This window comes from Anolis carolinensis, chromosome 4 (genome assembly GCF_035594765.1).
Source record: "Anolis carolinensis isolate JA03-04 chromosome 4, rAnoCar3.1.pri, whole genome shotgun sequence".
NCBI lineage: Eukaryota > Metazoa > Chordata > Lepidosauria > Squamata > Dactyloidae > Anolis > Anolis carolinensis.
In genome coordinates this window covers 249,169,852-249,196,925 of record NC_085844.1, presented here as the reverse complement: position 1 = coordinate 249,196,925, position 27,074 = coordinate 249,169,852, and the positions used below count along the sequence as shown (strand labels likewise).

General features: G+C 42.7%; 1 protein-coding gene across 5 annotated transcripts in view; it reads right to left on the bottom strand.

Annotated features, from left to right (window-relative positions):
• Positions 1 to 2,934: 2,934 nt before the first annotated feature.
• The window catches only part of hm13 (histocompatibility minor 13), a 30,413-nt gene continuing 6,273 nt past the window's right edge, over positions 2,935 to 27,074 (bottom strand). Inside the window, exons 3-13 of one of the 5 annotated variants that reach the window (XM_062979150.1) lie at positions 25,594 to 25,676; positions 24,082 to 24,170; positions 22,078 to 22,205; positions 21,817 to 21,942; positions 18,693 to 18,750; positions 16,747 to 16,830; positions 13,906 to 13,942; positions 13,596 to 13,698; positions 11,230 to 11,315; positions 6,990 to 7,190; positions 3,304 to 3,493 (exon numbers count right to left, since the gene is read on the bottom strand). In XM_062979150.1, the coding sequence (XP_062835220.1) occupies positions 7,037 to 7,190; positions 11,230 to 11,315; positions 13,596 to 13,698; positions 13,906 to 13,942; positions 16,747 to 16,830; positions 18,693 to 18,750; positions 21,817 to 21,942; positions 22,078 to 22,205; positions 24,082 to 24,170; positions 25,594 to 25,676 (948 nt within the window). In that variant the 3' untranslated portion in view covers positions 3,304 to 3,493; positions 6,990 to 7,036. Of the gene's footprint in view, positions 3,494 to 6,989; positions 7,191 to 11,229; positions 11,316 to 13,595; positions 13,699 to 13,905; positions 13,943 to 16,746; positions 16,831 to 18,692; positions 18,751 to 21,816; positions 21,943 to 22,077; positions 22,206 to 24,081; positions 24,171 to 25,593; positions 25,677 to 27,074 lie in introns of all 5 variants that reach the window. The other 4 variants (XM_062979151.1, XM_062979152.1, XM_062979153.1 and 1 more) reach the window with 4 other exon arrangements.

The window sequence follows — 27,074 nt, the reverse complement described above, 5'->3', positions numbered from 1 at the left end:
TTTATTTTTCTTTTCTTTTTGTTGTATCAACCTAGAGGCGTGGATGAAGGGTTGTGCTGTCAATTTTCGAGGTTGTGGGGTGTTTAGTTTTGTTGTTTTGTCGGTCACCAGGATTCCATCACTCTTTTATATATATAGATATTACAATCACATTCCTTCTTATGGAACACATCAATGGCTGCGCATATCTATCTAGGTCCAGAAGGCTAAGCAATGCTCCCTGCTGATGACAGTGGGAATAGCAGCCATGTGCCAAGATCAGTGAAGTTGTCTTGGCTGCTGTCATTTACCATCAAGTTGACTTTCAGTACATCAGTGATTCCCAACCCTTTTTTTGACCAGGGACTACTTTGACCAAAGACGACCACTCTCCAACATTAGTACCAAAAGGCTTACGAATAAATTTTTGGTCAACTTTAGATTTGGTTTGGATATTTGGGATTCTGATTCAGAAAACTACTTTGGATAGACCACATCAGATCTAGTTTCTGATACAGGACATATGCCACCCAGTAGTCACCATCTGCTCGCCCACAGACAACCATATTTAATAATCTAGAGCTGATGTGGTCTATTCAATGCAATTTTCTGAATCAGCACCCCAAATATTTATGTATTTATTTATTTATAGTATTTATATTCCGCCCTTCTTTCTCACCCCAAAGGGGACTCAGGGCGGATCACAATGTACACATACATGGCAAACATTCAATGCCATATGAACATAGAGACAGAGACAGACATAGAGGGATTTTAACCTTCTCCAGCTTCCAGCTTCCTGAGGGTCTGCTCGATTCCGGCCACAGGGGGAGCAGCTGCTTCATCATCCACTGTGACGCCGACTTCCTCATTCCAAATACTGCTGGACGTTTTTTATGGTGTTGTAAATTAGTCATGCCGGCCACATGACCTTGTAGGTGTCTATGGACAACGCCAGCTCTTCGGCTTAGAAATGGAGATGAGCACCAACCCCCAGTCGGTCACGACTGGACTTAACGTCAGGGGAAAACCTTTACCTTACTTTTTAAAAATTAGTTAAATTAGCCTCCCCACATAGTGGTGTCTAAATTTCCTACTTGATAGAAGCAACTATTTTTCGGGTTGCTTAGGTCAACAGCGAGCTGGGCTATTTTTTATTTTAATGGTCAGGTGCTCACTCCTACACGAGCTGGCCTCAAACTCATGACCTCTTCATCATAGTGATCTATTGCAGCTGGCTACTAACCAGCCTGCGCCACAGCCCAGCACAGGAAGGCCTGAAAAGGAAAACATTTTGGTTGGGCTGTGTTATATTATCCATAGTAGTAATGGCAAGACCGTGGACCATATTTGAGTTCTTGCGGACCACTGGTGGTCCACAGATCACAGGTTGGGAACCACTGGACTACATGATAGTCATTGCAAGTAATAATAATAATTCACCTTCTGCTGTTTGTGTTATATGACTCACATCCATGCCTTTGGAGAGGCTGGTTCCCTTTCTGCTCTCCTGGTTTGAATCTGGAGAACAGGGGGTTCAAATCCTCCAAAACCATGGAAACTAATTGGATGACTTTGGGCTGGTCACACTCTCTCAACCTCATAGGAAGGACAAGCATGTCTCCTATGAGTAAATCTCAAGAGCAGGTGAGCCACTTGCACAGAGAAGCTCCTTCAGATGTTCCAAATATAAGGTCGAATGGTGCCTAGCCTCTAAGGCAGGCATGGGCAAACTTGGACCCTCCGGGTACTTTGGACTTCAACTCCCACCATCCCTAACAGCCTCAGGCTCTTTCCTTTTCCCCCTCAGCCACTTAAGCAGCTGAGGGGGAAAAGGAAGGAGCCTGAGGCTGTTAGGAGTGGTGGGAGTTGAAGTCCAAAACACCCGAAGGGACCAAGTTCCCTTCTTTGCTTCCAAGTTGGGCTTCTTTCTCGTGCAGATAATCAGCTTCGCTCTCACAGAGCCTCCTCTCACACCAGACTTACACAGGAGCTTAACAGTAGCTTTACATATGGCAGCCTTCACACTGGAGCTTCACACACTGAGGCATTCAATCTGGGGCTTCTCTCACTGAAGCTTCTCACACAGAGGCCTACTCACACTGAAGCCTTCTCATACTAAGGCCTCTCTCACGCCGAGGCTTACTAAGCTGGAGCTTAAGCAGCTGAGGAGGAAAAGGAAGGGGCCTGAGGCTGTTAGGAATTGTTAGGAAAGGGGTATAAGCCAGCACAGAGACAATGAAATTTTGGACTTGTGAAACAGTATGAGTTGGTTGGTCCTGGTGAAGGTGGCACAAAATAAGGGGAAGGGAAGGGGGGGAAGGTATAACAATAATAACAATAAATAAATAAAACATGTATAAGTAGAAAAAAGGGTGTAGTAGAGAGATATGTAGTAAAGTTGTAATGGAAAAGTCTAAAACTGATAAGAAATATGAATAAATATGTTTTGATTCTGATTTTTCTTTATTGTTGGATTGCATACAATGTGAAATGTCTGGGATACTGTAAAATGAGGAAAGAATGTATACTTATACATTTTGAATTATACATTAATAATAATAATATTGATAAAATAATAAAACATAATAAAACATGTATAGGTAGATGAAGGGTGTGTAGTGGAGAGATGTATAGTGAAGTTGGAATGGAAAAGTTAAAAGACTAATGGGAAATATGCTTGGGGATGTTTTTGATTTATTTATTTTTTTGCTGTCGGATTGTATGCAACGTGATGTGTTTGAGATATTGTAGAATGAGGAAAATGTGAGCTTGTATATTTGGATTGATAAATTAATAAAAACAAATTTTTAAAAAAGGAATTGTGGGAGTTGAAGTCCAAAACACCTGGAGGGCCCAAGTTTGCCCATGCCTGATCTACACCGTAGCATTGATGCAATTCAACACCATTTTAACTCTGGCTATCATGTGAATGAAAGAGACTGCCAGTTGTGCTGGTCTTTCAATAATCAGTTTTCATTTAATATGAGAAGAAGCAAATCCACGATACAAAATTTAAAAATCAGCCCCCCCTGCAACCCTCCCAGGTTCCGCCACCTCCTGGTTTCCTTCATCCCACCAAGACATTGAATAAAAATGGGGGAGGAGGAGGAGGAGGAGGAGGAGGAGGAGGAAGGGGACACCAAGGCGTTTGGGGAGGCGGAGGGGGTGCGACCGCCACTGCTCCTGTGCTCCCCACCCCAAGAGAGAAAGGAAGGAAAGAGGGGGTTCTGGCAAAGGCTGTCACCATCAACGCCACCTCCTCCTCCTTCCCAACCACGGTTTGGACAGACGCGCACATAAACAAAACACACATGGCCGTAACATGATCCAGTTGCCTTTTAAAAAACGAAAATCACTTGCGATGGGACAGGGGTGGAGGGAGGGAGGGAGAGAGGCAGGCGGTGCCCAGCCCGGCTGAGCACTCCGGCATCACTTCTCCTTCTTGTCCAGCTCAGTCTTCCCTTCTTTGGCTTCTGGCGGCACCTCCTTCGGGGTGGTGTTCTCCTCGTAGCTGCCGGGCGACAAAAAAGAAGAGCGGAAGGTGAAGAAACTTTATGCAAAAGCTCTGGTTGGCTTAGGGATATTATTATTATTAATTTCATTTACAGTAGTCTCACTTATCCAACCTTCACTTATCCAACGTTCTGGATTATCCAACGCTGTCTGCCTCCCGCCCAGATCCACAGCTGTCTCTATAGGCAGCAAGGACTGAAATTTTACGGATTTAACTTCTGACAATGTTGTTACTGTACATTCATTTTATGCAATTCTATCTTTAGGTAAAAGTAAAGGTTTTCCCCTGACATTGAGTCTAGTCGTATCCGACTCTGAGGGCTGGTGCTTATCTCCATTTCTAAGTCGAAAAGCCAGTGTTGTCCGTAGACACCTCCAAGGTCATGTCGCTGGCATGACTGCATGGAGCGCCGTTACCTTCCCGCCGGAGTGGTACCTATTGATCTACTCACATTTGCATGTTTTCGAACTGCTAGGTTGGCAGGAGCTGGGGCTAACAGCGGGTGCTCACTCCGCTCCCCAAATTAGAACCTGCGATTGTTCAGTCCGCATGTTTAGCAGTTCAACGCTTAAACACGCTGCGCCACTGGGCAAACTGACAAATGGACTACTTTATTTGTAGTCAATTTGTTAGTTGCCAATGTTTTTGTAGTCAATGTTTTAAACGTTACCATGTACTGAACTGCTTTTTCTGTCGATTTGTTGTAAAACATGATGTTTTGGTGCTTAATTTGTAAAACCATAACGTAATTTGACCTTTAATAAGCCTTTTTCTTAATCCCTCCTTATCCAGCATTTTCGCTTATCCAATGTTCTGCCGGCCTGTTTATGTTGGATAAGCAAGACTCTACTGTATATACTGAACTCAAAACAGTTCGCAGCATAATAAATGGCAGATTCAATGCCTCACATCCATATAAAAGAACATTGTAAGTCTAAAAGCAATCACATGTAGCCATAAGTTAATCATTCAAACAACTATACAAACCATCAGCATAACCATAAAACATTAAGCATGAAGGCATTTAAACACTGCATCAATCCCATGGTTTTTGTAGGATGCTTCCGTATTGGTGTCATTCGTCGAATGCTTGCTTGCACAGCCAAGATTTGAGCTGCTTTCTGAATGCCGAGCTAATCTCTCTGGGGAGGGGGTCTACAGCTGGGGGGCCACCACCAAGAAGGTCCTATCTCTTGTCCCCAGCAATCTCACCGGCAAAGATGGCAGGACCATGACCAAAGCCTCCCCAGCCGATCTTATCACTCTAACTGGTTCATAAAGGGAGATGCGTTCGGACAAGTAAGCTGTACCAGAACCATTTCGGGAAGTGGTTCTCAACCTGGAGTCCCCAGATATTTTTGACCTATAACTTGCAGAAATCCCAGCCAGTTTACCAGCTGTTAAGATTTCTGGGAGTTGAAGGCCAAAACATCTGGGGACCCACAGGTTAAGAACCATTGTTTAGGGCTTAGGCTAAAGCCAGCACTTTGAATTGTGCTTGGTAGCAAAGTGGCAGCCAGTGGAGCTGATGCAGCAGGGGGGTTGTGTGGGAACCTGGCTGCTGCCAGTTAAGAATACTTGAAGCTTCTGAACAGTCTTCAAAGGCAGCCCCATGTAGAGCACACTGCAGTAGTCTATTCAAGATGTAATGAGAGTGTGGACCACCATGACCAAGTCTGAGGTCCCAAGGTATGGACGCAACCAGTACACAAGTTTTAATTGTGCAAATGCTCCCCTGGCCACCACCGAAACCAGGAGTTCCAGGCTCAGCGATGAATCCAGAACTCCCAAGCTGCAAACCTGTGCCTTCAGAGGGAGTGTAACCCCCAGCACAGGTTGTAACTCTATTGCCTCACATCAGCCTACTTACTCCATCTCTGCATCTCTGCCTGCTTGGACTAGAAGCCCAAATGACTAAACTGAGGCCACTGTCATTTTGGAGATAGCATGAGATGAGAAGAATCACAGCAAAAAATGATAATGTCAAGAGGAAAAGGGAAAGCTGTAGGGAAAGGGGGGAAATCACATTGCAGGTGGGTTGAGCCTGTGCCTGACAGTTAATAACAGGGTCTCTTTTGACCTAAGCCAAAGCGGTCTTGACAACAACTGACAGCACAACTAGTTGGGTTGCTGTGAGTTTTCTGGGCTGTTCCAGAAGGATTCTCTCCTGACGTTTCTTCCACATCTATGGCAGGCATCCTCAGAGGTTGTGAGGTCTGTTGGAAACTAAGTAAGTGAGGTTTATATATCTGTGGAAAGTCTAGGGTGGAAGAACAAAATTTGGCTACCAGTATTAAAAAAATTCTAAGATCAGGACAGTAAATAAAGAACAACTCTCAGAAAACCGGGGAATTCCAGACAGGAAACAATCAGGGCCAGTTAACACCTCCCAACAAAGGATTCTCCCAGGCAGGAATCAGCCAGGCCTTGAAGTTGCAAGGCTTTTCAATGCTAATTAAGGCGATAAATTGAAACATTCACACTTGCTTCTAACAGACAAGAGTTCTTTCTCCCACCCTAGACCTTTCACAGATATATAAACCGCGCTTCCCACACATCTCATAACCTCTTAGGATGCCTGCCATAGATGTGGGCGAAACATCAGGAGATAATGCTTCTGGAACATGGCCATACAGCCAGGAAAAACTCACAGCAACCCAGTGATTCTGGCCATGAAAGCCTTCGACAACACAACACAACAAGTTTGGCCAATACACCACCTCACTTCTACCTTCAATGGAGGACAACGTGGACAACATTAGCCAGCATTTATTTCCCAGTTATTATTGTCCCATTTCAGAGGGTGGCAATGATTTTTGCAATAGGCTTCCCACATCCCGTTCTTGTTCTGTTTTGTTGATAGCACACTACCTTCCCTTCACAAATTGTGCTGCATAATTGCTTTGGGTCGAATCAAAAAGGGATTACATTCTGAAGCTCTTTGGGCCTTTTCTACATCACTGCTCCAGGAGAGGCCAAGTCCCTCTTCTTCCCTGTTGTAAATGAGGAAGCATCAACTCTTGTTTCTAGAGCCATTAGGGATGAAGGGAACCCACTAACAAGAGCTGTCTTGTTTTTCAGCTCTGCCATTTAGATTCATGTAACTCAAGGTGTTTTCCTGACTGCCTGCATGAAGAGGTCACTTCTCTTTTCTTTCCAGAAGTCTTTAGTGCTTTGTTTAAGAAGCGAGAATTGTGAGACTTCCCTTCTACTGAAGTCCACTGTCTTTTGTCCATTTACTCTTTTTATCTATTACCTGTAATAATATGTTTTTGCTTTCTTTGGATTACCAGAACATCCTGCGTATTTTCTTTCCTGTTTCCTACTAATCCTCACTGGCTGCAGCAGGCATGGGCCAACTGTTAGGAATTGTGGGAGCTGAAGTGCAAAATGCCAAGTTTGGCCATGCCTGGGCTCCACTCCTCTCTGCTATGGATACCCCAAATATCCCTACACTCCCCACCCCAGGGCCTTGGCTCTGCTCTCTCCCTACCTGGCCAGAGACACACAGGTGGGCAGGGAGGGCCTTGCCCCAAAGGGCTACATGGCGCTGGGGTTTTGCTGCCGGCGTCTGTGGGAAGAAGCGGAGCATGTCTGCTGCATGGAGTCAGCCAGGCTGGACGGAGACCCGGAGATGCTAGGGAAATGGGTGAGCCGAGGGGTATGGGGCAAGATTTCGGCAGAAGACTCATAGCTGCAGGAGAGAGAGAGAGACATACACAAAGAGACAGGTGGGAAAGGAGAATGAGGAAGGCGGAAGAGAAAGAGAAAGGCTTAGGAGCGGTGGCACCAAAGTGGCAGAGAGCACCCGATAGCCATGGATGGAATTATGCGCCGAGAGAAATTATGCTGGCCAAACTCTCAAGAAGCAAGGATTTTGTGATGTTTTCACCTACCATTTGCACATTCCCGAAATGTTTCAGGAATTTTTTCTTTACAGAACAATTCGAGGTGGTTTGCTGCAAAAGTTGTGGAATAACTCCCCCCCCCCCCCCCAATCTTGTAGGGTTTACATGCAAATTTTAATTTTATAATTCTTCCAATTTTTATTAGTGGGATTTTATGTGCATTGTTGTTTTTATACTTATGTCATTGTGTATATACTTATGCATTGTTTATATATGGCACTTGGGAGTGCTTCTGTGAGCTGCACCGAGTCCTTTTGGGGAGATGGTGGTGGGGTATAAATAAAGGTTTATTATTGAAACAAAGACATAGTATGACACAGCAAACAAGATAGATATGCTGGATTTCATATTATTATTATTATTATTATTATTATTATTATTATTATTATTATTATTATATTGTATGACACAGCAAACAAGATAGATATGCTGGATTTCGTATCACAAAATCACAAGTCGAACACTTCCCAAGTGTCTAGGACTGTGTGATGTATTTTCGGATGATGCATATTATTATTGAGAGCGATGAAATGTTTCTGGAAAGTGATTCATAGTGCAAAATTGTGGAAGGGGGTTGCACAAATGTTGCGTTTTTTGCATCAACAAAAGCATGCTCCTAGAAACAATGTTTTCACTGGGAAAAATATAACTTGCTGCACATTTATGTGCAGAGTTACTTCGAAAGACACTTCAGCATTTGCAAACACTACACAGAGATGCTTGCCTTTTTCTCCCTGCAGCAGAGAGAGGAATTGTTTGTTCTCATTTGTGAAGTCAAAAAAACTTGGTAGTTTCAGATTTCTTGCACCTGCAGAAATCTAGCCAGCTTCCCCTTGCTCACCTGTTCTATGCCATGCAAACAGCTTCAAATGCTGGAAAAGCCCTAAAGAGAAGTCCAAGGTCCTTACCTGTTGCCACCCTTGGTTTCCCTGCAGAACACTGTCTCGGCTGTGAACAGGGACCATTTTGTTGCCTCAAAGATGAGAGCACATCTGCCTCCTCACCTGCCAGTTCCAACTCTCACTGAAACTGTATGCTGCTCAACGTTTCAGAAACACACAGCACACAACCCCAAATCTTTCTCCTAGAGCAGCATCAAATGCAGATGGAGGTTTCAAGACCCACATATTGACTCCTTTAAAAGAGAGTGGGGTTATAGGGCAAAGGAGAGTCTTGATGCAAACTGAACGTGGAGAAAAGGATTTCAGCAGCACCAACATTGTGATAATGATGCAGGAAGACTGCTCAAGCACAGATGCTGAGTTGCAGCAGTGTGTCCGCAGTAAACAATGATATAAAGCTTGACCTGGGAAAGAATGGTGTTTTACTCCAACCAATCCCACTGTAGCTGCCCATCTTTGTCAGGCAAGGTATCCATCAGTTGTTTCCACCATCCCTTATTGAGAAAATGTGAAAAGCAAAACAGAGAAGAAAGGAAAGCAGATAAGCCTGCCTCACCAGTTACTCTCAGCATGCTAACAAAGCATAGATCTAGAGCAGGCATGGGCAAACTTCGGCCCTCCTTCCAGGTGTTTGGACTTCAACTTCCACAACTCCTAACTGCCTATTTGTTAGGAATTGTAGGAGCTGAAGTCCAAAACACCGTGAATGAGGACCCAAGTTTGCCCATGCCTGTTCTAGAAGCATGGCCACTAAGATGGCTTGGAAGCTTAGGAAGTTGGTATGTTTAGCCTCAAGAAAGAAGGCTGCGAGAAAACATGTGAGTCATGTTTAAATAACTGAAACGCTGTCATATTGAGGAGGGAGAAAGCTTGCTATCTGCTCCACTGGAGACTAAGATACAATGGAGCAATGGAGTCAAACTGCAGGAAAAGATATTCCACCTAAACATTAGGAAGAACATCTTGTTGGTCAGAGCTATTGGACAGTGGAATATGCTGCCTAGGAATCTGATGGAGCCTCCTTCTCTGGAGGGGTTTAAGCAGAGGCTGGATGGCCATCTGTCAGGGGTGTTTTGAATGTGCGTTTGTACGTGGCAGAGAGTTGGACTGGGTGGCCCTCAAGGTCTCTTCCAATTCTAAGGCCAGAAATATGTCCTCATGGGGCTAAAAGTAGGGAAACCCCACCTCCTCTCCTCCAGAAGCACTTGCCCAGGTGAAGGTCAGGGCACCTGCGAGGTGCAAGGCGCCTTGTCATCTCCTGTCATTGCTCTCAGGAAGCGGCTGCACATCAAAGCCTCCTGGATGGGAGCCCAAGGACGCTGCGCAACACCTGCCGGGATTCCTGGGGTGGGGGATCTTCCGCTTCGTCTGGGTGAGCCGCTTTGATCTATGCAAACCCCCTCATCCTGCCTTTCCCTTTCTAACTGCCGCAGCACTTTCAAGGTGCCCGTTTTGGGGATGAGAGAAAGACACTGCAATTCACTTCTCTGTGGAAGATTTCTGCCTGTGTATAGAAGGGCAAAGCAGCAGCCACTTCTGCTGCTGCTGCCAGTTTCTACATCAGAGAGAGAAGCAGGATCTGGAAATTTTTGTCAGGATCTGGAAATTACCTCACATTTTGTAAGTGATAGCAGAGTTAATACCTCTGGTCTATCCACCTGTAAAAGAGTTAAGCCACTGTAATTAAGGTGTGGTGGCTAATGCAATGGGGGCTTGTATATAGGTTGTAGTTATACTGAGTCAGGTGGATGAGGGTTGATGATGGTTTGGAGAATTGCTGCTGTGAGTAGTGAAGAAGCAGCAGCAGCTGTAAACTTTGTATATTTTGTATATACTTTGTATATTGCTGCAACAAAGGAGAAGAAAAACACCTTCCTGCTTATTTGGGAAAAAACAAATCTCTTGCTGTGTTTTGATGTTCAAGTAGAATGTCACAACAACTATGTTTCTGAATACAGTAGAATCTCACTTATCCAACATAAACGGGCCGGCAGAACGTGGATAAGCGAATATGTTGGATAATAAGGAGAGATTAAGGAGAAGCATATTAAACATCAAATTAGGTTATGATTTTACAAATTAAGCATCAAAACAACAAATTTGACAGAAAAGGTAGTTCAATATGCAGTAATGCTATGTAGTAATGACTGTATTTACAAATTTAGCACCAAATTATCATGACGTATCGAAAACATTGACTACAAAAATGCGTTGGATAATCCAAAACGTTGGATAAGCAAATGTTGGATAAGTGAGACTCTACTGTACTTTAAATGGTACTAATAAGAGTCACTTCCACAAGAACAGGAGTTCTATATGTTTCTGGAAAGTGTTTTTAGTGCAAAATTGGGGTGTGGGTTTGCACAAACATTGCATCTTTTTGTATGAGTAAAACCTAAGCATGCTCGTAGTAACAATGTTTTTGGTGGGAAAAACAGAACCCCTGATAATTTTGACACCAGCCAAGATTACAGACTCAGCAGACAGATGCATGCACCATCAAACGTTAGCTAGCCATGGAAGCAGCCTGAGGTCTGGAAAACAGGACTCTTGCAATCTGGGAACCTCCTAGTGAAATGGACATTAATGCTCAGAATGCTCCAGCCGGTTTTGCTACAACTATGTATCCCAACATGCCTCAAGGGAAGGCTACTGCAACTACCCATCTGTTAGGAATTGTGTGAGTTGAAATCCAAAACACCCGGAGGTCCCAGGTTTGCCCATCCTGGCCCTAGAGACATACTTCCTTGGGAAGGAATTGAGGAAAGCCAAGCCCATCCTCAGTTCTTCAGCTCTTGAAAGCATGAAGGATCTCAGTTATTCCCCAGATTCTAACAGGAAGGATCCACTTGTTGGCCCTGTTTGCAATTGTTTTGTTTACCAAGGATTTGTGTGTACAGTTGAGGAGGCTGGGAGCTCTCACCTGAACATCTCTGCCACTTCTCCCTTCACCAGAGCCACGAGGAGGGGGAAGCCGATGCAGGCCGGGACCAGGTACAGCAGGGCTGGCTGCAAGGGAGAAGGGAGGAAAAGGATGAGGGAAAGGGTGGGATGCAAACAGGTTCACTGCTGTGGGAAATCTGTCATGATGTGGAAACAGTAATGGTAGTAACATACTTGTAGCATTGTTGGCCCCGATTTTTTGAAAAAAGCTTAAAAACTAAATTCTGCATTACAAATATGAAGGATAGCCTGTGAAAGAAGATACATTCCTAGATTATGGAATACCTCTTGAGCTGGAGATGTCTGTGGGATATTATGTACCATCACAAAGCATGTGCAACTGCAAAATCTAATTGTCTTACATAATGTAATGACAGCCGTCCTTATCCACAAATTCTGTAACCCCAGATTCAACCATCTATGGTTTGAAAATACTTTTTACAAATACAAAAAGCATTAACATTAAGATCAGAGATTCAAAACATTAAAAGCAGAAAGTCCATTCTATGGAGTCGACCTACACAGCTTCATATGGGATGCTTACAAAATCTGTGAATATAGATTACAAACTGAGTAAGTTAAAACACTATCCGCTAAAATTATCTGCAAGCTGCCTCCTTATTTTTATAGCTGCCAAACAAAACTTAGCATCCCTGTAAGTGATCCAATTGATCCCTATACTCTATAACAGTGGTTCTCAACCTGTGGGTCCCCAGATGTTTTGACTTCAACTCTCAGAAAACCTAACAGCTGGTAAACTGGCTAGGATTTCTGGGAGTTGTAGGACGAAACACCTGGGGACCCACAGGTTGAGAACTACTGCTCTAGAAGCTGTTTTAGATAGTATTCCTTGTAGTGCTGTAGGCAACCTGAGGAGTCTAGGTGACTAAAATGATGAACTAAAAATGCTAGATAGATTGGGTTGCTGTGAGTTTTCCGGGCTGTACTGCCATGTTCCAGAAGCATTATCTTCTGACATTTTGCCCACATCTGTGGCAGGCATCCTCAGAGGTCATGATGTCTCCTGTAAATTAGGAAAGTGGGACTTATGTATCTGTGGAATAATGTCCAGGGTGGGAGAAAGAACTCTTGTCTGTTGGAGGCAAGTGTGAATGTTGCAATTGATCACCTTGATTAGCACTGAATAGCTTTGCAGCTACTGTACACCATGCAGCTGTGGACAAGTCTACATAGCAACTACCAAATGCAGCATTGCCCAGACACGAATCAAAGAATATGAAAGGCACTGCAGACTCACTCAAACAAAGAAGTTAGCCATAGTAGAGCATTTGATGAACTAACCTGCACATGGCATATTATTTGAGAACACAGAAATGCTGGACCAGTCTAACAACCACTATGTCAGACTACAAAGAAAAGCCACTGAAATCCACAAGCGTGTAGGACAATTTCAGCAGAAAGGAGGAAACCACAGAAATGAACAAAATCTGTCTCCCAGTATTAAAAAACTCTAAAATCCGGACAGTAAATAAATAACAATACTCAGAAAACAGGGGAATTCGACAAGAAACAATCAGGGCTATTTAAGACCTCCAACGAAGGATTCCCCAGGCTTTGAAGCTGCCAGGCTTTGAAGCTGCAAGGCTATTCAATGCTAATCAAGGTGGCCAGCTGGAACATTCACACCTGCCCCAAACAGACAAGAGTTCACTCTCCCACCCTGGACATTCCACAGATATATAAACCCCTCTTGTCCTCATTTCCAACAGACCTCATAACCTTTGAGGATGCCTGTCATAGATGTGAACATGGCCATAAAGCCCAGAAAACTCGCAGCAACCCAGCCTTCAACAACACATTGAGCTATTTAGATTGTTCTTGTCATCTTATATTAAGATGGCTTCAATCTATGGGGACCTCTCAATTAGAGACCACCAAAACTTTGCAAGGTCTGATCAGGGCTGTGGTCATCCACAGATTTTTGCAAAGTCAGAGCTTTCTTAATTGAAATAATCTACCTCTAGTGCAGACTACTTTTTCCCGATTTCTACTTTTCTCAGCATGATTGTGTTTTTCCTACTGTGTTTTAAACACAGAGGCTGATGTCCAACTCTCAGGAGGGCTAGGATTGGGTTTTCTTGAAGGTAGAATAGGGTTGGACTGGCTGGCCCTTTGAGTTGCTTCCAATTCTATGCCTTTATGACTTCCCATGGCAGCAGACAAGGTCTGCCAAATCCCCAAAATCATGTGCCCAGTGCCTCATATTTGCTTCATCCTTCCATCTCCAGAACATAATACCAACCCTTTGGCATTATTATCACTTATTTACATAAGGGAACAAAACAAGCAAGCAATTCAAACAGGATGCACACAAAGGCAGCTCACCTGGGCGTGTTTAAAGACGTGCATGATGAAGATAGTGAGGCCGAGACCGAAAATGTAAGCCACAAAGCTGGTATAGAAGTATGTGTGTGTGTTCTTCTTTAGGCTGTGGCAAGAGATGAAACAGAAAAGAGGTGGTTATAGAACACCTGTATTGGTGCGTCTACCCACCCATAAATGCCACAAGGGACCCAATAATTAGAGAAAATCCCCATAGCCTTTCGATCTCCTTGCCCAAGCTGGGTCCCCTACCAATTGATGCTTTACAAGGGGCACTTGGTGATATATAATAGCAAACCACTGAAGGACATACCTGATATCAAAGCGCAGCAGCAAAGCAATGAAGATTCCTGCAAGTGGGAGGAAGAAATACTGGGTTAGGACAGCAGGATTTCAGCAATTCCCCAAAGTTCTCAGGAGGTCACAGCACCCTCTCGTGGCCGATAAAAAATCGTGGGGCTGTGCAATGGAAATTTTTGCAAGGGACATGGAGGAACAGATGTCCCTTGCAAACATATATATCCTCCTACTCCCAGATTTCATTTTATCTCAGAAGATAAGTAGGGTGAGCCTTGTTTAGTTCTTGGATATGAGGATTCAGAAGCTGTAAGCCAGGCACGGGCAACCTTAGGCCCTCCAGGTGTTTTGGACTTCAACTCCCACAATTCCTAACAGCCTACCAGGACAAATGCAAAAGACTCTACTTTGGCAGAAAAAATGAAATGCAAAAATACAGAATGGGGACAATGCCTGGCTCGACAGCAGTACGTGTGAAAAAGATCTTGGAGTCCTCTTAGGAATGAATGGGAACATGAGCCAACAATGTCATTCGGCGGCGGCAAAAACAACAACAGTGGGATCTTGGCCTGTATAAATAGGAGTCTAGTGTCTAGATCCAGGGAAGTCATGCTACCCTTCTCTTCTGCCTTGGTCAGACCACATCTGGAATATTGTGTCCAATTCTGAGCACCACAGGAAGGGAGATGTTGACAAGCTGGAATGTGTCTAGAGGAGGGTGACTCAAACGATCAAGGGTCTGGAGAACAAGTCCTATGAGGAGCGGCTTAAAGAGCTGGGTACACTTAGCCTGCAGAAGAGAAGGCTGAAAGGACACATAATGAGGGCTATGTATAAATATGTGAGGGGAAGTCATAGGGAGGAAGGAACAGGTCGGTTTTCTGCTGCCCTGGAGATGTGGAACAATGCCTTCAAACTTCAGGAAAGGAGATTTCACCTGAACCATAGGAAGAACTTCCTAAGTGTGACAGACAGCTGTTCAGCAGTGGAACTTTCTGCCCCAGAGTGTGGTGGAGGCTCCTTCTTTGGAGGTTTTTTAAACAGAGGCTGGATGACCATTTGTCAGGGGTGCTTTGAATGCGGTTTTCCTGCTTCTTGGTAGGGGGTTGGACTGGATGGCCAACGAGGTCTCTTTCAACTCTAAGATTCTATGATTCTAAAGAACTGGCAATGCCACCTTTGAGGATTTCTTGCTTCAACAAGCAACTTTAAGGGACGTTGTTATCATATGCCTTCAAGTTGTTTCAGATTTACGGTGACCCCAAGGGAAACTTTTATCAGTGCTTTCCTTGGCAAGAAAACTGTCCTGTCCTGCTCACTGTTCCATATACAGTAGAGTCTCACTTATCCAACGTAAACGGGCCGGCAGAATGTTGGATAAGCGAATATGTTGGATAATAAGGAGAGATTAAGGAAAAGCCTACTAAACATCAAATTAGGTTATGATTTTACAAATTAAGCACCAAAACATCATGTTTAACAATAAATTTGACAGAAAAAGTAGTTCAATATGCAGTAATGCTATGTAGTAATTACTGTATTTATGAATTTAGCACCAAAATATCACGATATATTGAAAACATTGACTACAAAAATGCGTTGGATAATCCAGAACGTTGGATAAGTGAGTGTTGGATAAGTGAGACTCTACTGTACTTGAGGTTCCTGATGGATTTTAATGCCAAGTTGGGCAAAGTATTGGTTGAATTGCAGGTATCTTTCAGCACTCAAAGATCCTCCTTGATTTCGGAGAGAGAAAGTGGGGCCCTCCAGAAGTTTTCTGGCCAGCAAAGGCAACCAGGAAGCAATGTAGAGACATCTGAAAGCCTGCTCTTTACCCATTCCTGTTTAAAAGCAGGAGTGAATCAAGTGTGCCCATAGGCCACATGCAGCCACTTTTATGGCCTCTGAAGTCCCCCAACCACCCAACAAAGACTCCAAATACTCCACCCTTACTTAAATTTGATGTAATTCTCCAGGCACTTTTTGTTTTGCAAAAACTCCCACACCCGAATGCAGAAAACAGGTAAAAACACCAGCACCAGCACCATCCCATATCCCAATGACCCCAAATATGTTTTCCTCTGCCATTCCCCTAAAAATGGCAGTAGAAAGTGAAGTGACATCACATTCTGTCACCAATTTCAAAGGGACTTCAAAGCAAAATTGGGATATTAATTATTTACATGCGGGTGAGTTTGCCTCTCCTAATGCAGAATGGAAGAGGCAAGCCCTACAAAATTAATGGAAAATGTCACACCGCCAAAAGATTTTACGTAGCTGAGGCCTAGAGACTTTTCTGATTCTAATCTCTTTCTCTTTTCCTCTTCTTTGCTCCAAGATTCTATTATTTCAGGGAATGTAAAAGGAATCTTTTAAATCCTAGATCCATGAGAAACCAGTCACCTGCTTCCTAGAAAAGTCATTAAAATTGTTTTTTAAAAAGAAAATATGATGAAAATGTCATGAAAAGACAGAGAAAGGAGGCAAAGATGAAAGAGCTATTAAAAGCACTGATGACAGAACATGGCAATGGAGAACTTTTTGAATGTTGTTGCATTCGTGAAAAGGAAACGAGGAACAGCAAGTTTGGGGACCATGTTGGGAAAAAAGCAGGATATAAATAAAAATATACAAGTAACTAAGTAACTTTGGCCTACTGGATCATATGCAACAAGGGGACATTACTGCAGATGAAGTTCAACCCAATGCTACTCAGCTTTGGAACTAGAGCAACCAGTTCTTGAACTTTGTATAGTAGCCTAGAACGGTTTCAGCAGGTGTTGCTTGTTACCTGGCTGTATGACAAGCCCAGAAACCACAAAGAAGGTGTGCAATTCCCCTTTCTCCCCTTTACCTGGGATCACAATGTCGCCCAGACCGAGCATGGCAAAGTTGTTAGCCTCCAAGCCTTTCTCTAGCAGATCTTGAGGGAAAACCACTGCAAAAAAGAGAACAAAAGACGTGGGTGAATTTGGAATTATCAATACAGAGAGGCTGCTGCCTTCAAATGTCAGGTCTTAATAAGGTTTCCCACACTCTCCAACCCCTCATTGCATTTCACACTGAGACAAAATGAGCCAGCAACATCTCAGAGTGAATCCTGCGGCAAGATCTAACAGCCACTTCTCCAGTCCATACCAGTTCCCGCAAAAGTACAAATGAATCATGCAGTTGTCCTAAATGTGAGAAGAACAGAAGACAGACAAAATCCCTTGAAATCAAGCAGCACAACCAAAGACCCCTTTTATGCCGGCACCGTAAAGAAATTGCTCAAGCCTCCCATAATGAGGGAAACAGACAAAGAGTTGGCTGACTCATAAAGCATGAAATGCTCAATATACGTATAAAGGTTAAAATTAGCACTGTGAAATGTGCCTGGAAACATACTAGAAGAGACCCAGTGCAATTGGTACAGAGCTATCCACAAAACTGGCCAAGCAGGATCTTGCATCCTTTGTGTTATGCTTTGACAAGGAGCAAATATTCTGTATCAACTAATAATGCAGAGACAGGTAATGCCTATGTGGTCTCCAGAGATCCAGGGTGGAACATTTCTCAATGCTCAATTTTGGCAGTGTATATTTATCCACAGTGTATATTTATCTACATTTAACCATAGCTGTCTAAACTCTTGCACCACCATCAATCATGCTACCGGTACATGGCCTAAACATAGGAGAGGAACTCCTTAGGGAACCACACATTGATATACCTAATACTCAAAGGAAGAAACTAATAACTGACCACAGTGCTAAGCACTGATAAACCTTAGCACTCAGCATAATAGACTAACCAATGACCACAGTGCTAAGCTTGTTTCTTTCTCTTTAAATGCATCTTTTCTGCTTCTTGGCAGGGGGTTGGACTGGATGGCTCACAAGGTCTCTTTCAACTCTTATGATTCTATTATTCTTTTTTTTTTTTGCAAAATTCCTTGCATTTTATTGGTCACAAGCACAAGTAGTAAAAACAAAATGCAATATGTTACTTATGCCCAAACTCACACTTTTCCTATAGTGAAAAAGAACATTCAACTTTTTGTATTCCCTCCGATTTATCTCAGCTTGAACAAAATGGATAAATAATGCTACAGTTATATATCAGCAGAAGAAAAAGAAATCACTTATTATGAAGCACAGCTCTCTTTTAAAATATAATGTTATTTTGGGTGTTAGGTGTAGCCATTATTTGTCAAATAAAAAAGTATATGCTATTACAAGAATAACAATAAAATATTTTCCAGAGTAGAGAACAGCCCAGGCATGGGCCAACTTCAGCCCTCCAGGTGTATTGGACATCAATCCCCACAATTCCTAACAGGAATTGTGAGGATTGATGTCCAATACACCTGGAGGACTGAAGTTGGCCCATATCTGCTCCAAACACTAAACTAAAGCCAATAACATCATGTTCACAAGCCACATCTCATTTGCTCACAGTGCTTCTGACACCCACCCAACTACTACACCAGGTAACATGATTTTTGTTCCTGGTTTATAAACATGATTTTCTAATTGCTTCTATCATAAAAAAATGGAAAGGGTTTATTAAACTGAAAAAAAATTGTTTTTGTGGGACATCCTGCAGTACATTTTGCTATAGTTTTTCAATGAATATGTCATCGAGTCTCAAGCAATTCAACAAAGTTTGTGGCAGCCACAAAAACGAAGTTTCTGGAGTAGCACAACTACTTGCAAAGTAGACTGAATAATGTGAAATATGAAATAACACTTTCAAACCAGGAACAGATTTTCATATTTTGTTATGTAGTGCTATTGGAGGTTTAAGTCAGCTACTCACGTTTGATGGGAGCCTCAAATGACTTTGCGACGGTCACCATCACGTTGGTGCCAAAGACCTAAGGAGAAGGAGGAAAGAAGCATGAAAAAATGAGAAACACTGGTAGAAAAGCACCCCCCCCCCCCCCAAACACACACGGCCAACCCATGAAATACAGACATTTTTCAACGGAAACAAATCATATACACATTTCGCATTTTTGGTTGTTCTGTGCCTTCAAACTAACCCTGACTTAAGAGTATCCTACACTTTTCCTGCCAAGAGTTATTCAGAGAGTGGGACAATATCTAAAAACTCATCTCATACAAAAGTTTAAAATGCTATTGTAAAGAAGTGTGTGATTTTATTTTGATTTATGGATGACATGTTTATTTTATTTTGTTTAAACAGTCAGGTTTGGTTAAGTTTAAAATGGTAAGTATTGGAGCTGATAATACCAGAAGGTAACCAGCTCAGCATTATGAGACAGGTTGCCATGACAACGGGGGCGGAGCCAACCGCCGTTTGGAAAAGAAAAGAGGGAATGTTTAAAACCCAGTTTAGTCTGTGATTTTTAGTCACAGGGGACAGACTGGTTCCAAGTTTAAGGAAACCAGGGAGGCAGACCTCTAATAGGCCAGACTAAGCAAGTTGGGTGACTTGTTTAGGGTTATTTATAGAGGCTGTGGATTAAGGGAAATTAATCCCAGTGGATCCAAGTGATCAGTTCTAGTTTAGTCTTGAGAGAAAGAAATATTTTGAAAGTTGGAATACCTCACATCTATTTGTAACCATTAATTTAAGTGCCTTTAAGAAGTTATAGAAACCATTAAGCTTTGTACACGAAATAAACTTGTTTTTCTTTTTAAACCATCTAAGTCTCTGTCACACTCATATTCTAAGTTAAGCAACATCACCATCAAAAGTAAAATAAATAAGGATAGCTTAAAAGAGTAAGTGCCATCTGCCTGACATCTCCATAATTGGTGGCAGCGAAGATAGTTGAATATATAATAATATAATTAAAATCATCATCAAGACATCTTTACAATTGGTGGTAACTGTGTGGTGGGATCAAAAGGATTCCTCCCTGCCACATCATCTTTACAAATTGGTGGCAGCGGTGGGATCAAAATTTAAAAGGATTCCATCCCTGTCACAGACGTCCATTACACTATTAAGCTATGAATGCCAGATTAAGAACATTACCACTGCACTGGGGTAAAATGGCCTCTCTAGAAATTTTCTAAGTCCTCCAGGCAATTCTAGGACATGCTTCCTCTGGAGAATACCTCAGTTGCATTGGAGGACTCGGCAAATAACTCCCTAGGAATCTCAAGATCCTCCAACATAACTCTATGGTATGCCAGGACCAGCAGTTATATAATGTAATGGTGTTTGGTCATATTTTTGTTTTCAGGTAACTACAGTCTGACTGAAAACCTATCCTTCACAAACACAAAGACATTATTATTAATATATATGTATATGTGTGCGTATGTCAAAGTATGTTGTTTGTCATTATGTGTGTACCATAAAGGCTGTTGCTAGGTGAAGTGTCCCTTTGTGATGTCACTGGGAAAGAAAGGTGACTTGTGTATGAGAAGGGAAGAAAGACAGAAAAAAGAGAAAGAAAAAGGAGGGAAAGAAAGAGAAGGAAAAGGAAGGGAGAGAGTGGGGAAGAAAGAAAAAGGAGGGAATAGAAGGGAAAGAAAGAAAAAGGGGGAAGGTCTATGAGGGAAAGAAGAGAAGAAGAAAAGAGAGAGGGAGAAAGTGTTTGAGGAAAACAGAGGAAGGAAAGAAAAGAACCACAAAGAGGCCAGAGCTTTGCTATAGAGATATTGCAAAGTAGGCCGTCTCTGAAAAGGAGAAGGGAGAAAGTAGGTGAGCAGCAGTACCAACACTGGATATATATGCTAGCTATTATTGTATGCCATGATTGGTACTCAAAGCATCTACAACCATTCTTTAGTCCAGCATCCACAACTGTGCCCTTCAAATATTTGGAAATATGTTTTGTGGACGTCTTGACTGTTGGGCGAGTGAGCTTATAAACAAAAGACCCTCTCCATTAACGTACAGTAGAGTAACTTATTAGTGGCAGCGCGACCCAGCACCAGTATCCAAAAGTGATAAAAAGAACAAAAACACAGACCAATGTTATCTCTTCCTTTGGAGGCTTTTCTTTATAGCAAAATAATATGGTTGCACTTTTTACAAAAACAAGGTTTCCATAACACAAATAAAGTTCTTTATAGCTCCTTCTTTGCTTCCATGTTAGGCTTCTTTCTCATGGAGATAAACAGCTTCACTTTCACAGAGCCTTCTCTCACATTGAACTTACACAGGAACTTCACACATTAGCTTTTACACACAGCAGCCTTCACATTGGAGCTTCACACACGAAGTCTTCAACTTGGGGCTTCTCTCACTGAAGTTTCTCATACCAGGCCTTCTCATATCGTACTGAGGTGTTTCTCCCACTGAGGCCTACCTCACACAGAGGCCTTTCTCACACAGAGTTTCTGTTGACTAACACTGAGGTGTTATAATACTCCTCAGGACGACATTAGTGTTGGCCCACTAACTCTAACAGGCTTTCGCCTACTCACTCACCTCTGGGCAACGCTAGGTTAATGTGTTGTCAAAAGATTTCATGGCCAGGATCAAAAGGTTGTTGTATGTTTTCCAGGCTGTATGGCCATGTTCCAGAAGCATTCTTTCCTGACGTTTCACCCACATCTATGGCAGGCATCCTCAGAGGTTGTGCGGATGCCTGCCATAGATGTGGGCGAAACGTCAGGAGAGAATGCTTCTGGAACATGGCCATACAGCCCCGAAAACATACAACAACGCTAGCTTATTAAACCCTTTCAGTGCTTGACTCACATTTTTGTAATTAAAAACACCTAGTTAATTTTTAATATTTCCGACATTGACCACTAGCCAGGATGGGAGAGCAGAAGTCCAATGCAAGACCTGATGAGGATGACTCAGGGGTCTTTCATTCATGGGTTGCCATCATTCAACTTGATGGCAGTCAAAATGCTTTAGAATCCACTTTTAGAACCGTGCTTTCTACTTTTGTGGATCTACTGTACTCTGATATTAGCCCTCACGCTGCTGCCGGTCAGTGTGTCCTTACCCAAAAGATGTCGTAGACGAAAAGGCCACCAAGCAGGATGCAGCCGGTGCTGACGTTGTTCAAGTGGAGCAGCTCCACGCCGTTGAGAGAGAAGGCCAGCCCAAAGAGGTTGTTGGCAATCCAGTGCTGGGAGAGGGGAAAGAAGGACAGCAGAGCTCAGCATCCCCAAAAGGCCAGCCTTTACAATCCCTCCAAGTCCTATAGGTGAGTGAGAAGGAAAGCTCTGCAGGTTCCTTTCCCTGTCTTTGATGCTCCACATACCTTCCGCAGCAGGTACCAGACGCCCACCACGCTGCTCATGGCCAGGCAGACCAGGTCCTTGGTGTCGAACTCATAGTTCACAATCTCTGCAACAAAAGCCACCACGCCGTTGTCATCGTTAACAGCTTCTTTAACACAAAGCGAGAGTTAAGAGGGGCAAAAAGACAGTCAGCCTGGCAGCTCTGCCAAGAGACCACAAGAACAAACATAGTGATGGAGAGAGGATGGCAGGGAACAACCTGGTGACCTTCAGATTTTTTAATTTCTATCCCCTCCCACCATATTGAAAGATCTCAGAAGAGATTTGCCTTTGCCTTCCTCTGAGGCTGAGAACAGTGTGATTTGTGCAAGGTCGCCCATTGGGTTTCCACACCAAGCAGAGTGAAGTCCTAGGCAAATACTCAATCCACTAAGGTGCTGGCTCTCCAATACTACACAGTCTAACCAATTAAAATACCTTCAAAAGCTATGCATGAACTTGGATAATAACTTTAATAAACATAGCTTTAATAAACAACTATGTGTTGCACTATAACCACTAGAATCCCATTGAGGGAGGTGCAATATAAAGTAATGGAGGGTATCCAGATCCCCCCTGCCCTGTGTGTGTGTGGGGGGAGGGGGATATTTGACAGGATTAAATATCCTAAAGTACCGAATCACATCTAATTTTGAAAGCTAAGCAGTGTCAGCCCTGACTAGTACTTGGATGGGAGACCACCAAGTATTAGTGGCTGCTCTAGGTTCTATGTCAGAGGAAGGCAATAGCAAAACATCTCTAAGGATTCCTTGCCTACGAAAACTCTACAGAATATATGGAGTCACCATGACACAACAGGTGGCTTGAAGGCATGCACACACATGCACATACACGTTTTTTTTTACATCAATATTATAAATATTCTTTGCTGCCTTACACTGTGCAAGGCCACTGGTCAACCTGACCCAGCACTCTCCACTCCGACTAATAGGCTTCAGACAGATAAACATCTTTCTCAGCAGCAGCCTCAATCCTCTATTTAAAAAGGAATGACAGACAGCAACCTTGGGGATGATTACCACGCAAAGCGTGGACATGACTCAACAGCTCTTGCCATCAGGAAGTTCTTTCTACTGTTTAGGCAGAATCTCTTTCCCTGCAATCTGAATCCATGGCTCCGTTGTGTCCTAGTCTCTGGAGCAGCAGAACAGAAGCTTGTCTCCCCCTCAATTTGACATGCTTTCAAACATTTAAACATGGCTATCATGTCCCTCTCAATCTTTTCTCCAAGCTAAACATAACACATGTGTTGTCAAAGGCTTTCATAGCTAAAATCACTAGGTTGCTGTGAATTTTCCAGGCTCTATGGCCATGTTCCAGAAGCATTCTCTCCTGACATTTCGCCCACATCCATGGCAGGCATCCTCAGAGGTTGTGAGATCTGTTGGAAACTAGGCAAGTGGGGTTTATGTATCTGTGGAAGGTATAGGGTGGGAGAGAGAATTCTTGTATATTGGAGGTAAGTGTGAATGTTGCAATTAATCGCCATACAGCCTGGAAAATCCACAGCAACTAAACATACCCAGCTCCCTCACTGTGTGGGACTAGGACTTTATTTAATCCATGTACTAGATTCCTATTGATGCAGCATAGAATTGCATTTGCTTTTTTTTCTTTGCTGCTGCAGCATCACACTGTTGACCCATGTCCAGCTTGTTGTCTACTAAGACTCCTAGATCCCTTCCACATGGACTGTTTTCAAGCCAGATGTCGCCCATCTTATATCTGTGCATTTGATTTTTATCGCCTAAGTGCAGTACTGTACCTTTCTCCCTGGCTGAAATGCATGTTGTTAGCTTTGTCCAATGGGCAGACAGAGACTCAGTGGCACCTGCTAACATCCCAGTATCTCAGTGAAAAGGATGTCAGACTCTTGGGGAAAGGAAGGGCGGAAAGGAAACATGCAGGGAGAATGCAAATGCACAGAGAGCATGCTCCAAGACCAGGTGAGTGGGCAGACTTACCTTCCTTTGTTTCCCCAGAGCCCTGAGTGAAGAGGAGCTGATACTGTTTGTTGGGGAAATTGGCAGGGAAGAATTTGTTCATCACGGGGCTGAAATCAGAGTATAAGGAAGGAAAGAGAGAAGGACACAAACTCATTCTTTAGGAAGTGCAAGTCGTAACAAAAGCAGAGCTGGAAAGGAGCACTGTGCACATGTTTAGGAGCACCCAGTGAGCTCTCTGCCACTTGCTTTTGGTTGAGCTGAAAGGCTGACAAGGCAAACTTGCAACGGGCATGTGACGAATGCATACACATCTAGTAGAACATGGACAGTGGACTGAGCCAGCTTGGTGAACAGCTGCTTGGCACAGGAAAGAGTGCTGGGATACAGATGTTGGCCTTCTCCTTTCCCTTTTGGGGGCATAAAATAGCTTAATGAAAAGAGTGTGGACCAAAGGGGGCTGGGAACATATGTGGGCTTATTGCCTTCTTTTTTTTAACTTTCAGGGAAAGGAGCAAGGCAAGAGCCTTAGGGCAAATGTAAATCACATTCAGCCCTCAGAAATGTCATCCTCCACTGAAACATAAGATAAACACACATTTCAGAGCTGCTTCTTCTATATGCAGTTCTCTGCACTGTCCTCTTCACTCTCAGGAATCAGATGAAGCCAAGTTTAACATGAAACACACAATTTCTAAGGGCTCATCTTGATATACCTTGTATGTAGAAATGCTGGAACCTAAGTTAAGCAGAAATGGATAGCTACGACCCTTATCACAGATTGTTGTTTTTATTTTTAATTGCTACCAAAAGCTAGTTTTTTACACTGGGATGCCGACCAAGTGGAACCCATCAATATTGAGAAAACAAACAGAAACTATTCTAAGGGGAGAAAAAAGCTAAAAAGAGGGATACAGAACTGTACTGGTTGAAGCCAAGTCACCCAAGAGCTACCAGCAAACCCTGATCCTCTCTGGCTTTAATAAATGTTCTGTGTTATCTACAAAGAGAAACTACTTCAAATCCTATCTGTAACTGGATTGATATGCAAAGTACCTGTATGCTGAATACATGAAGCTTGTGAGGAAACCAACTATGTTACTTTTAAGGAAGTCTGATTATTTTTATCTCCTGAAAGCATGATTTAAAGGCAAGACATTTTAAGGGAGAGTAGATGTTTTTGGGCAACTAAAAGAACACTCTCTGAAACTCTGCTATCTATCTGTGTGTGTGTGTGTTTGTGCACTGGCATATGTTTGTCCCCAACAGTTCGAAGAGATATCTAGATACATCAATTTGACAGCAGAGAAACCTAATTATCTGCATGAATGCCATTTTCCCAAAAGGTTATGGCATCATTTTTCAATAGGTTATGCCTACTAACAAGGTCATGCCTTTCTAAAGATCATAACATATCCAAAAGATTATGGAGATATCAATTTTTCAAAAAAGAATGTTCTTTAAAAGGAGAAGGGCAGGCACGTAGACAGAAGGACAAACAGACAGTACTTTGCAGTGAGGAGCATTTTTTACCTTATGGTGTGGGAAAGGGCAAGGATTCCCAGGACAAAGAAATACATGGAGAGGAGGAGGTTGATATATTCTTGAGAGAAAATCTAGAAGAGAAGAGAAACCACTTTGGTTAAACACCCTGCTTCAAGAGAAATATGCACATCTGACTTTAAGGCTTATCTGTGAAATCGCCCATATTTCAAAGTTTATTTCTGATCTCAAGAATAAAGGAACCTTCAAGTTTCCAGCTGAAGAAAGGCATTCATAAGAGACCCAGCTCCTAGGAAGCTCAGTGTACATGAGATGGTTCATTGTAGGCAAAATTGTTTCACGCAAAACATTATTACAGGTATTGTAGAAAATTATCATAAGTCTATGTGCATAAGGGGTATATGAAACAAAAATACATTTTGTGTTTAGACTTGGGTCCCATCTCCAAGACATTGCACATATACATATATACACATACAGATATTCCAAAATCCAAATTCCGAAACACTTCTGGCCCCAAGCATTTCAGAAAGCCTCAACCTAGGCTTTCAAGGTTTGCTCTTGGTCTGCGGCTGTTCAAGTATAAAGGCGTCATTATTCCAGCAAATCCTGGAAATATATACAATTAGAAGACAGCTGAACCAGGCTCATTTACTGCTTGGGACCACAACTGTCATATCAGTGATAGTACAATGCCATATTACATCAGAGACTCGACCTTTGCTTTCAAATTATTATTTACAAACAATACAATACAATCACAATGTAAAAGGGAGCCAGGAAAAAACCATAGAGTGCACAAAAACAACACAAAGGAAAAGATGATGAAAACAAGACCCTCAAAACACTTTTCAACTAATGTCCGCAACCCTCTGGATACTTATTGGAAGCATCCTCCACTGAAAACTAAATTAATTTCTAAATAAAAAACGCACAAGACTGAGCTACAAGGTCTTTCTTGAAAAACCTTTCATTATGTCCCTTTGCACCTATGACTTCCAATCCGTTCTTCAGACATCAACCAAAAGTTAAGTTGTTCTGTTTCTTCTGCCTACATGGAGACCATGTATTTCCTAGAAAATACATGTTAGCAACAAGTGGTGTGTACTTTATACCAAGCGCATATAGACCAATTTATTAAGGCAGGGGATGTGCTCATCACAGGCAGGCTTTACATCCTCTTCTGCTATGTAGACTGTCAAATTTCCAAACTCCAGTTGCTCTTGGAACATCTATCTGGATATATCAGAAACTGGAGGAAGGGAACAGGATGTTGAGGAAATGAGGACGAATTTTTTGCAGAAGTGGCTGTTGCAAACCCAATGGTTGCATCACACGCCGATCCCCTACTTCAAATCCACCTATGGGGCTGCATAAAAGGCAGTTTCAAAACATATGCAGACCTGCTTTGCATACCCTTTTAAGCTAGAATTTTCTAATAATTTTGATTTCAGGTCAAAATTGGGGCCTTCAAAACAGGCATGAGAATCCTATGGCTTTTCAGATGCTAA